At 44.3% G+C, this 13,295-nt stretch overlaps 1 protein-coding gene across 1 annotated transcript in view; it reads left to right on the top strand.

The window, feature by feature from the left end:
• Positions 1-13,295, top strand: part of ryr2a (ryanodine receptor 2a (cardiac)) — a 373,023-nt gene that overhangs the window by 185,632 nt on the left and 174,096 nt on the right. The window contains 2 exon segments of the mRNA XM_042333111.1: positions 4,577-4,769; positions 8,220-8,436. Of these exon segments, the coding sequence (XP_042189045.1) occupies positions 4,577-4,769; positions 8,220-8,436 (410 nt within the window).

The following is a 13,295-nucleotide window of genomic DNA, read 5'->3' as shown; positions in this document are numbered from 1 at the left end:
TTTATTTTTTCTGTGCATAATTCCCTGGGTGTGTATTCAGTGGACAGTGTCGAACGGGCTCTAGCAGTGAGTAAAGAGTCTGCTCACCATTCCATCATGTGACAGGTGTAAACATGTACATTCTCAACAGATTAGAGCAATCTGACACATTTCATAAAAAGAAAAGAAAGAGCGAACTTGAGTTGTAGGACATAAATTTGGTTTTGTCAAACAATCATGTTCAGCTAGAATTAGTGTCTTTGACCATCACAGGTGGATAAAATGATCCTTGCGTTTAATGTAGCGCCTTTTACATCAGGAAGAAGTCTCAGAGCATCACAGGAATCTTTTGCAGGTGAAAGCTGCTAAACATACGGGCACGATTTTGTCTTTCTTTAAATGTATACTATTCATTTTGTAATTATAATGTAACAGGATAAATATTTTGCACTATAATGTTATGGGACGAAAAATGGCATTAGACAGGAGGCTGGAATCATGCGGCCGGCCCCAAGCAGGATTGAAAAAACAGGGGAAAAAAGTGTTTTTGCAGTCCAGACGAGTGGGAACCTGCGGTGCTTCTCCCACCCCTGTCCTCTACCCTCCATTACTCCTGCTCAATCCTTCTCTCTCACCAGCCTCCCCGCCTGTTATCCCTGCTTGACCGTCCCACAGCCTCCCTCTGCTCCAGCCTGAGAATCTTCTCTTGTGCCCACCATGGCAGATGCCGCTGGCTGTCCAACAGCAGCCACCTTGACTACTCCATCCCCCACCTCCGCTGGAAGGCCCATCGGTCCCTGACTCATGGGCCAACCTCTCCTCCCTTATCCACATCCCCACCCTCCCTGTCAATCCTCTCCCTCCCCCCTCCCTCATCCATCCCATTCCTTCACCACCAGTTGCCCCCTCCATGTCGGCCTACAAAATGTCCTCTCCGTCTCTAGCAAAATGCTCACCATCCAAGACCTCATTGTCGACGAAAACATCGACTTCCTTCCCCTCACTGAAACCTGGATCAACCCAAATGAGCCCCTGACCGAGGCCACATCACCCGGCTACACCTTCCACCATACCTCATGATATAACCGCCGTAGTTGTGGTGTGGCTCTCATCCCCTGATCCCCACTCTGCCTATCCCCTTATTCCTCCGGAACCTTCCCCTCCTTTGAACACCTTAACCTCTACCATCCCTCCAACCTTTCCCTCAAAATCCTTCTTGTTTATCGTCCCCCTTCCTCTTGGACATCTCTACCCTCCTATCTTCCCTCTCCCTCTGCACCGAACACTCCTCATCCTAGGCAACTTCAACCTAGACTTCACTCCCTCCTGCTCTATATTAGCTGACTTCTCTCCTCTCCTCTCACAACAACAACATTACATTTCTAATGTGCCTTTCACAACCTCTCCCTCCACGTCCACTCTGCCACCCATGTCCATGGCCATGCGCTTGACCTGGTGATTACCCGGGGCCTCAGCATCTTGGACCTCACCATCACCGACAAAGACCATTACTTTATCTCCCTTAACTCCTCAATCCCTCTCCCCACCACCATCCAACCCACCTCCATCTCCTACCACACCTGGAAAAAAATCCATCTTCCTTCCCTCTCCGCTGTCTTGGAGTCATCTGAACTCCTCCCCCACTGGGCTTCCTCCCACAATGACCTGCCCTCCTTGGTGAATCTCTTCCACAACTCCCTCTCCACCACTCTCGATGACCTTGCTCCCCTCTCTTCCCGAAAAGCCTTCCACTCACAGAAGCCACCTTGTACACCAGACACCTCTGCTCCTTCAAGGCACAGGTGCACACTGAATGCACGTGGCTCAAATCTAACTTAACGGTCCATCAGCTGATCTGGTTGGACCTTACTGCTTCTCGCTTGCTTCCAGTAATCGTCTGTCTTCTCCAAGACAATCTTGGAAGCCAAGGACAACCCAAGGCTCCTCTTCTCCACCACCAACCGGCTCCTCTGCCCACCCTCTCATGCCTCATCAATCTTCACCTCAAATGCCAACTGCAAGGTGTTGCTGGACTTTCTCGAAACCAAAGTCGAGGGGATCCGCTCAGTTGCCTCTGCCCTTCCGATGACTACCCCCTCCCCATCTTTCCCTCAAACCCCGACCCGTACACATTCCACCCTCCACACCTTCCAACCTGTTTCGCCCTCCTCTCTCACTACTCTACTCACAGACATCATAAGCCTCTCCATGTCCACTGGCACCATTCCCACCCCTTTAAAAGCAGCCGTCATCACTCTGATTCTTTAAAAACCCTCCCTGGACCCATCCTGTAGCTCAGTGGTTAGAGTATTCGCTTTGCAAGTGGGAGACCTGAGTTCAATTCCAGGCAGGGCGAAACCTTGGGCAAGTTTCCTTACTCCACACAGAGCCTAATAATAATCCCTCCAAAACCAAAACAAATAATAAATTGGTCATTTTCAATCCACGACTGTTTGTGGGACATTGCTGTGCGCAATTGGCTGCTGCGTTCGCCCACAAATATACAGTCAATTCACTTTACAGTGTGTTCTGTGAAGCACTTTGGGACGTCCTCCCAACGTGAAAAGCGCTATATCAAATGCAAGGATTATTATTATTAATCTACCGCCCCATCTTCAACCTTCTTTTCCTTGCCAAGGTCCTGGAATGAGTCATTGCTTCCCAGCTTCGCTCCTTCCTCTCCCGTGACTCCCTTCACAAACCCTTCCAATTGGGTTTCTGTGCCACCCACAGCAAAAAAACAGTTTTGAACAAAGTGACACTTGAAATTTTGTCCATCTGCGACTAGGGCTGCCTGTGTCTCCTCGTCTTCCTTGACCTCTCTGCTGCCTTCGATACTGTTGACCATTTTATCCTCCTCCACCGCCTCTCCTCTCACCTCAATGGTTCTGTCCTTGAATGGTTCAGATCCTATCTCATGCAGTGTCCATTTCATCTCCACAAATGGCTTGGTTTTCTAGCCCCGCACCGTCTCGTGCAGCGTTCCTCAGGGCTCTGTACTTGGCTCCCTCCTCTTCAATATCTCCATGCTCCCTCTTGGTGACATCATCCGCAGACATGGGGTCAACTTCCACATGTATGACACTCAACTCTATCTCTTTGCCTGCACCCTTGATTTCAGGACCGCTGCTGACTTGACAGAATGTCTGTCAGACATCAAGTCAATCCTGGATGAGAGTTAACTTCTTGCAGTTGAACGTCAACAAGACTGAGGCTCTCCTGGTTGGCTCTCGTCAGTGCCTCCGCACTTCAGGCACTGACAGCATCATCACTCAAGGATGCACACTCCACCTTACTAAGCCAGTCTGGAACCTTGGCGTCTTGTTTGACCTCAACTATCCTTTCTACATTACATCCATGCCATGACCTGCTCTGCCTTCCCCCACCTCCACAACATCGCCCAGCTCCTCCACTGTCTCACACCACAGGCTCCCAAGACCCTCATACACACATTCATAACACCCACGCAAATCCCCTACCTGTCAGCTTGCCCCCTGCCTGTCGGCCTCCCCAACTCCTCCCTCCATAGGCTGCAGATCATCCAGAACTCTGCAGCCTGTGTCCTCTCCCACGTCACGTTCCGTGACCCTATTACCCTCATCCTCGCTCGAGTCCACTGGCTTCTCATCACACAGAGGATACAGTTCAAGATCACTTTCAAAGTCCTCCATGATCTTGCTTCCCCCTACCTCTGTGACATCCTAACCGCCTACCAACCTGCCTGCTCCACCCAGCGGGCTCCGGCCTGCTTCATGTCCCACGCCTCGTACACCCCACCATTGGCGGGCGGGCCTTTAGACACTCTGCTCCCACCCTCTGGAACTTCATCCTGCAGTCCCTCCACCTCGTCCCCTCCCTTGCCTGCTTCAAAACCCGTCCCAAGACCCTCCTCTTTGACCGTGCTTTCGGTCATCCTCTTTCCCCCTGCTCCACCCTCCCCAAACTCGACCCCTAGCTCAGGTCTGAAACACTGATGTCCAGAGCCTTGGGACATCCTCCTGATGTGGAAGGCACTGTACAAATGTAATTTTGTTGTTGTCTATTGCTCCAGTGAAGTGGGTGGGTGATGTCTGAATTGATTTAAAAATAAATACCAAATTCATCTTGCCTTCAAGTTCGTGACAAAAGGACAACCCTGGCGAATATAAGGCAGAACAATTACAGGGAAACTAAAGGTGCTGTTGAAAGGTGTGGAGATGTCCAGGATATTTACACAAATGTTATACATTTGTGCTATTGCTCCCACAGGAAGAATGTTGTTTAGAATAGATCTGGCAGCATGCAGCTCAAATGCCACAGTGATATGACTTCAGTATTACTGGATAAATAAGTCTTAATAAAATGAGCTGCTTGCTGGTGTGTGTGTGTGAAAATATGTATCTCATATTCTGAATTGGAGTCCAGTTAATGAGATGCTGGAACAAAAGAAAGGGCGAGTGACGGCAAAGTTTTCATAGATTCAATCAGATGAACAGGTTGAACTGTATGTTTTGAAGTTCCTCGTTTTCACAGCAGTTCAACCAAGTTCAGTTTGTGGATGTTGGTAATGGGGCAGATTTATGAGAATGATTTGACATTTTCCTTTTTTTCCCCACAGGCTGCATTGCACGAACAGTAAATTCACCAAATCAGCACTTGTTGAGAGATGATGATGTGATCAGTTGCTGTCTGGATTTGAGCGCTCCGAGCATTTCCTTCCGAATTAATGGGCAGCCGGTTCAGGGAATGTTTGAAAATTTCAATACAGATGGGCTCTTCTTCCCGGTGGTCAGCTTCTCCACAGGAGTAAAGTTAGTCCATTATTCCATGTTCACCTGCTAATTGAACGATGCATTCAGTGACACCTTTGCAATGTTTGAGAATGCAGAACTAAGAAAACTGTCTATCTCCAAGCGAGTTTATCAACTATATATTTCCAAGTGGCGCTCACAGTGATTATGACAGCCTGGCTCAGTGGGTAATACCCTTTGAGGCAGAAGATTGTGGGTTTAAGCCTCACGTCAGAATTTTGAATTCATAGTCTAGGCTGATGTTCTAGCACAGTGGGGTGTGTTGCATTGTCAGAGGTGCCATCTTTCAGATGAGATATTAAACTGAGGTTCCGCTTGCCTGATCAGATGAATGCTAAAGATCCTGCGGCAGTATTCGAGAAAAGAGAAGAGAGTTTCTTCCAGTGCCCTGGCCAACAATCCCCCAGATAAAATTGGTCGTTCACTTCAAAGCTATTTGTGGGACATTACTGTGTGCAAATTGGCTACAAATTCACCTACGAATATATAGTCAGTTCATTTGACAGAAAACTCTGAAATGCTTTGTAACGTTTGAATTTGATAACACTCTATATCAAATACAAATATTATATTTTGAAACTGGCTAATCGGACATTTTTGTTGCAGAGTCTGCTTCAGTTCATTACAATTTTCACGTTGATCTGGTGCAAACCCTCAATGTAACTCTCTCCTCAGGCTCTGTTCCACACCTCCCTCAAAACCGCTGTTATCACACCCTGCCTCAAAAAACACACCCTCAATACCTCTAATCTCTCACTCGACCGTCCCATCTCTAACCTACCCTTCCTCGTCAAAGTCATGGAATGCATTGTTGCAGGTCAACTTTGGTCACACCTCTCCCTCCACTCCCTCCTGGAGCGCCTGCAGTCTGGTTTTTGTCCTGCCCACAGAACAGAGACAGCTCTTGTCAAAGTCACAAAGTCACAAATGACATCCTCTCTTATCTGTGACCAGGGCTCCCTCTGCCTCCTCGTGCTCCTGTTCTATCAGCTTGTCTGGCAGACATCAAGGCCTGGATGAGTGTAAGCTTCTTTCAGCTGAATATGGACAAGATGGAAGCCATAATCCTTGGCTCCCATCAATGTCTTCACTCCTGCAGATCTAAACTCCTCAACCTTCCTGGGCTCTCCCTCAAACTCACCAAACCAGTGTACAACCTAGACGTCCAGTTCGACTCCCAGCTATCATTCCTCTCCCACATCGTGTCCCTGACTTGGTCCACCTTCTTCTACCTCCGCCACATTGCCCGCCTCTGACCCTACCTTACTCCAAATGCAGCCGAAACCCTCGTGCATGCGTTTGTCACCCCCCTTGGATTACTCCCAATGCTCTCCTCGCCGGTCTCCCCAGCTCCACCATTCACAAGATCCAGTTCATTCAAAATTCTGCCGCCTGCATACTGACCTGCGCCAAACTCTATACCCACAGCTCACCAGTTCTGGCCAGGCTCCATTGACTCCCCATCACCGAACGGATCGACTTCAAGATCCTCACACTCGTGTTCAAATCCATTCACTCCCGTGGCACCTCCCTAGCTCTCCGACCTCCTCACTCCACTCGACTGGTACCAGCCACCTGCTTGTCCCTTGTAACCTCCGCCCCACCATTCAGCCACTACGCCCCAAAACTCTGGAAGACTCCCTGAATCCTTCGCCTTGCCCCCTCTCTCCCCTCTTTCAAGTCCCACCTGAAAACTTTTCTCTTCGACCGTGCTTACGGCCACCTCCCACCTCCCTCTGGCTCGGAATCAAGCTACGCCACTGTTAAGCGCTCTGAGATGCTACCATGTGTGGAGGGCGCTATATAAGTGCAAGTTGTTGTTGTATAACTACAGGGAGGCTACGAGAAGAGGCTGTGTTACATTGTTGACTCAACTACAAGTGTGACTTGTGTGAGAGGGAAGTCATTGAATCATAGAATCGTACAGCACAAAAAGAAGACATTCGGCTCATCGAGTTTGTGCCGGCTCTTTGAATAGAACAATTAATGTCTATCCCACTCCCCAGCCCTTTCCCCATAACCCTGCAAATCCGTCCTCTTCAAATACCCATCCACCGCGTTTTTAAAAGTAGTTACCGAATTGGCCTCGACCACCCTTTCAGGCAATGCGTTCCAGATTCGAACAATTCGAAGTTTAACATACAAAATGTTCTTGAGTGGTCAAATTGGATGTCCCAAGATATTTAATTTTTAAGAAAAAGCTAGTTCTTTTTCAACTCTATTAATAGTGAATCAGGGACAGTCAGTGGGATATTATGCTTGTAGCGATGGTGCATTCAAAGAGTTCCTGATTGGTTTAACTAAGATAATAATAATCCTTGCATTTGATATGGCGCCTTATCACGTCATTGAGATGTCTCAAGGTGCTTCACAAAATAGATTTTAAAATATAGTGACTGTGAATTTTGTGGGCGAAACGCAGCAACGAATTGCGCACACCAGTGTCCCACAAACAGTAGTGAAGTGAGTGACCTAATTTTTTTTGAGGGATGCATTGCTAGCAGTGAAGGTCTAGGCTGCTATCACCCTGATGACCTGGTAGATGAATCCACTTAAGTGTATTGTTTTGAAACCCAGCTTTTGCCAAGCTATTTCTTCTCAGCTGGCACAGAAATAGACTTTCATGTGCGTGTGTTCATATGTAAAGAACACCCAATGCAAGCTCCTTTATATAACATTTTTAAATTTTTTATTATTAATAATAATAATCCTAACATTTTGTACAACTCCTTTCATGTTGGGAGAATATCTCAAAGCACTTCACAGGATACCTTGTAAAGTGTAGTTACTGTGTGTTTGTGGGAGAATGCAGCAGCCAATTTTTCACACAACAGTGTCCCACAAACAGGCATGAAGTGAATGACCAATATTTTGCGGGATTGTTGGCCCGGACACTAGGAGAAGTTTCTTCCTCTTTTCGAATAGTGCCATGGAATATTTAACAATCCCCTGAATAGGGAGACTAGACCTTGGTTTAACATCTCATCTGAAGGACAACAGCTCCGCCAATACAGTACACCCCCAACTCTGCATTGGAATATCAGCCTAGGCAATACGAATTTCAAGTCCTGATGAACTCATAACTTTCTGACTCAGGGGCCAGAGCGCTACCACTGAGTCAGGCTAACACAAAATACATTGTGATTAGAAATTCCCTGTGTTCTGGTCCCTGTAGTCCCTGCAGTTAGAATGTGTTAGTCAGTGCTATGAAGTTGAATGGTGATGCTGTTTTGACTTCCTTCTCATACCACGTCGTAAACAGCTCAGAATAGTCAGCTCATACATATTAGATCTAAATTGATACAATTTATTACAGTCAGATTAGAAATCCCAGGATGGCTTCTGTAAAGGGGTTTTAGTTTGTCTGGTAATTATCAAGCTATATTTTACATTTACTTTTTGCTTATTTCAGTTTTTTGACATGCACACGACCATGCCTCTCTCTTCCAGGGTCCGTTTTTTACTTGGAGGTCGTCATGGTGAGTTTAAATTCCTCCCTCCTCCTGGTTATGCCCCGTGCTTTGAAGCTTTGCTGCCAAAAGAGAAGATGAGAGTGGAGCATACAAAGGAATACAAGCAGGATCATCATGGCATCAGGGACCTCTTGGGTCCTACCCTTTCACTCACTCAAGCAGCCTTCACACCAATGCCTGTGGATACTAGCCAGGTAGGGTATCTTTGTAGCTTCATATTTAACTGGAAAATTCCACCTGTAATGGCAACACAAATGTAAATCTGTAGTACTTTGTATTATCCATTTAATTTGCAACAAATCAGATGTACCTCTTACATCTAGAATCTTTTGCCAGAGTGAAGCATTTGAACAATTCTTAGTGAATTTGCAGTGGTGCACACAGTATTGCTGCATTTCATGTTCACATGACATTGTGGTCGGTCATATGGTGACTGCTAAAAATAGGTATATTTTCAGTTCTCATTTATAATGCAGCCATAAAAGCTGGGGCCCGTCAGCAGGATTTGGAAAGGCGGACCAATCACTCAGGAATTCTTCCCACTCAGCTCCTGTTAACCCTACAAACCAAAGCCCAAACAGGTAGAGTGGTTCTAACTGGACAAACAACAGGAAAGCTTGCCAGACAGTGCTCTCAATGGCAAGCTATGTGGTTTAAGCTGGTTAAACTCCAGCAATACTATAAAACACACTCTGGGGTCCCCCAGCATTTGAGGTATCCTCCCAATGTGAAAGGTGGTACATAAATTGTAATACTCTCTGGAATTAGGTAAGCAGCATATGTGCCTACGGAAGAGAGTGCCGATTCCATTCCAGACAAGGGAATTTCCATGTATTGCAGCCTTCATGTGTGGAACTCTGTTTGGCTTGGCTACAATTAAGCATGGTTTCTGCATGTGTCAGATACCTGGCTGACCATGATGTAGATCTTATAACTTATCAATATGACTTGAACTCCAAGAGGCCTTGAACATATTTCAGATTGTGGTAATTATATATTTTTTTCTGACCAGCCAAGTGTCTGACACATGAGGAAACACATCACCATGCTTAAGAGTATCCAAACCAGACTGAGTCAACAGATGTATGCCACCTACACTTGTTAATTGCCCTGTATCTGGAATAGAATGGGTTTGGATAATGCATGATTTGAACAGTACTCATGGCAGAGTTCAATACACCCTGTGTTCTAATTTACTAATTTATAATGATTTTTTTTCCCCTGCTGTCTTCAACATGGGAAATTGCTTTATTGAGGCATAATGAAACAAAATTCTGTGTAAAGCTATCAGCATAAGTCAGCCCCTGCATGTTACAAGGGAATATCACAGTATGTATACATTATAGATTATTTGGACTGAGATGTTTCACATTGTGAGCGAAGCTCTCAAGCTTGAAAAGCCATTTGAATGTTATTGAAATCTTCACAGAGTCAGAGAGGATCAATATAATCATCTCAGTTCTCAGCGTAAAGCTCTGCTTTCTTTTGTTTTCTGGTCTGCTTCACATTCCATAGATTTAGCAGGGTCAGCACTCTAAATGGGGAAGTTATGCACTGGCCCATTTAGAGGCTGGGATTGGAGCATCCTCATGTAATGTTGGTGCTGTTCTCGAGTTGTAGGTCAACTTCATTTGGTTGCACCCATATCAATTCTGTTTTATGTCAATGAAATCAGTTTATTTGATGTGCATTGAGCTCAAAGCTTTATGCCTTCTTTGGGGGATCCTGGTAGCATTATGCTGCTTCACAAACCTGTTATTATAAAAGATCTTGGACCAAATGACCGGTGGCTGTGCTGAATCTTCCAGCTTAGTATGATCACAATTTCTTTTTGAAACCGAGTTGTCTAAGTATTGTATGTTATTGGGCTAGGAATATGCCTAACCTAGAAATAAATATTACAACTAGAAGCTAGGGAAGAAAAATGCAAAGTAGAAATTACAGATTGTGTAGACTACAGCCTGGGCAGAAATATAATAATAACCCTTGCATTTGATATAGAGCCTTATGGAGTTTTGAGAAACTCAAAGCGTTTCACAGAATATACTGTAAAGTGAATTGACTGTATATCTTGTGGGCTGTAAATCAATGGGATTAAAATAACAGAATATTTTAATTTTTAGTATAGATACTTGGAAAGTGGGGGAGGAATAACCATATTAATAACAGACACTGTTGCAGTTGAAAGGAAGGGTTTAAAGTAGGTGGAATCAATATGGATAAAGCTAAGAAATTGGAAAATAATTAATACAGTAGTGGAGGTTTTTTATAGTTCTGTTTGCAATGTATACATATGTATACATAGATAAGGAAAGCTTGTAGGAAGAAGAGTGATAATAATGGGAGATTTTAGCTTATGTAAAGATTGGAAGAGCAACAACACCCCAAGAAGGAAAGGATGCGGAATTCCCTAACGGATTATTACATCTTTTTTTAACAAATAGCATGTCTTAAATGCAATAAAGGAGAAGGCGATTCTCAATTTAATTATGAATAATGTAACAGAAATAATTAGCGATGTGGTGGCAATGGAGCATCTTGGGAATACTGATTATAATATGATTGAATTGCTTTTGTAGGAGATGTGAAAGTGGGAAACAAGGATCAAAAAGCAAGATTTTATACTTAAATTATGTCAATTTTGGAAGGATGAGGAAGGAATTGATTATGATAACATTGAAAAGTTGGTTGATAAATCAAGTGAGAAGCATGGAATCTATTTAAAGTAGAATACAGAATCTCCCATGTGCATCTCAATAATAATACTTCCATTTTGTGCAGCAAACCCCTACCTTTCATGTTAGAGGGAATCTCAAAATGCTTCACACCTCCAGCACTGCATTGGAATGTCAGTCTCGACTGTGAGGTCAAAAGCCTCACAAACTTCTGACTCAGACATGAAAGTGCTATTGCACACAGTTGAAATGCTCTTTCAACTGAGCCATGTTGAGTTCTGATAATCCATGTAAATCATACACCCTCCTCTATCGACCACCTCTGTGGTTCCATAAAAGTACATAGTCTGGAAGGGAAAGGTTGTGCTTCTGTATGAAACAACTAAAATGGTTTAACAATATGGTTCAGATCAGTATTAACCGAAAGGGAAAGGCTTGGGTTGGGTAGTGGTGAAAGAAAGTGACATATACTGAAGACACAAAGGAGAGGACGAAGTAAACAATAAGATTGGAGGAAAATAAACTGTAGGTTATATAAAGATAGTAACAAATGGTTTTGGAAGTACGTCAAGATCAAGCAAGAAGCAAGCCCAGTAAATAGCAACTTGAGTATGACAATAATGGAGGACAAAAATGTGGCCGAATGAATATTTTTCTCATTTTTCTCAATAGAGAATAAAGATATGAAAGGACAAATTATAGCTAGTGAGTTTAACATCAGTAGTGAGAAAATTACTAGAATCTGTCATTGGGAAGAGTAACTGAGCACTTTGTTACCCTAATCAGGGAAAGTGAGCATGGGTTTGTAAAAGGTAGGTCACATCTGACGAACCTAACAGTGGTTTTGTAGATCCACAGAGATGGTAGACAGAGAAGGAAGGATGTATCATTTAAATGATTATCAGAAGATTTTTTCATCAGGTTGCACATGGGAGATTATTAGCTACGGCTAAGGCGCAGTGAGTTGAAGGCAAACCAGTGGCATAAATAGGAATTTGGTTGCTCGGTTGAAGGTAGAGATTTGGGACAAAAGAGATCTCTGAAAAGTGAGCAGTGCTAGTGGTGTCCAAAGGGTTCATTGTCTGTGACACTCCATGTCCTCAGCCCTTTACTCTAAAATAGTAATGACCTGAATATAGGAATAGAGGGCAAGGTTTTCAGTGCTTTGGGGCATCCTCCCAACGTGAAAGGCACTATACAAAAATAAATTGTTGTTGTGATGCTAAGCTTGGAGGTGTAGAGAATTGTGAAGAGGAAAGCAAAAATGTGGAAGCGAAATAGGTGAATCGATTGTGTGAGATAAGGCAGATGGAGTTCAATGTAGGCACATGTGAGATAGTAATTGCAAGAAAGTTGTATAAAGCACCAGATAGACAACATTTGGAGTTTTATGTTTGGTTTTGGGCACCCGACCTTAGGAATTGCTGTAGATTCCCCTGTAGTTCAGTTAGGCCATTGGTTTACTGGTGGTGCCATTGCAATTATATTCCTGATAGTCTGGGCTCTTTATTATATAGGGAATAGCATCAATTGAAGCTTTCACAACAAAACCTTCATTGGAAGATTTGACCAGTGTAGGTAATCAATCAAATGAAAGCATTCCAACCGCTAAACTGATGCCCATTAAAGAGTCCATGGAGATTGCAAGAAACTCCTGTTGCTTTTAACACGTCTACATTGTGACTTTAGCCACTGACTATAGAATTATTTTGCAAACCAGGTTATGAGTCAGGAGTGAGTTAATTAATCCGGGTTAAGGCCAGCCTTGAGACGGACAGGATTCATCTTGACCTTTTTTACCATCTGTAACGTGTAAGAAATTATGTTCAATGTCTGACAGACTGAAATCATTCAGTATTCCTCCATGAGATGGCTCCATGGTCCTCCAGGGAACTGCTGATAACACATTGAACAGGCCTGGCTCATCAGCTGGTCTTGGACGGGCAAACCAGTCACTGGGGGCGGGGCGCTTCCCACCTGGCTCCTATTAGGCCTGCAATCCAAAGCCCTAACAGGTAGGGTGGTCTGAGCTGGACAAGTAGTAAGCAGCTTACTAAACAATGCATTGCAAGCTATGCAGTTTTCGCTGTTAAACTTCAGCAGTAATCCAACAAGACTTGGGGTCCCTAAACCTTAACTATCACAAGCTTGCCTCAAATATTTTCTGGAATTAGGTAAGTAGAATGCGTCTGTCCAGGAAGAGAGTAACACATTCCATTCCAGGCATAGAGAAATTTTCATGTTGGGTGGCATATGTGGAATTCTCAGCGTGGTTTGGATACGCTTAAGCATCGTGATCGATTTCCACATGTGGCAGGCACTTGAAAAATCAGTACTCCAATCTCTTTGATGATTATACTGTGTACCTGTATTGAATT

The sequence above is a fragment of the Callorhinchus milii genome, unplaced genomic scaffold, assembly GCF_018977255.1.
Source record: "Callorhinchus milii isolate IMCB2004 unplaced genomic scaffold, IMCB_Cmil_1.0 Scaffold3, whole genome shotgun sequence".
NCBI lineage: Eukaryota > Metazoa > Chordata > Chondrichthyes > Chimaeriformes > Callorhinchidae > Callorhinchus > Callorhinchus milii.
The sequence above is the reverse complement of the archived record's forward strand: the minus strand, read 5'-3'. Positions and strand labels throughout refer to the sequence as shown.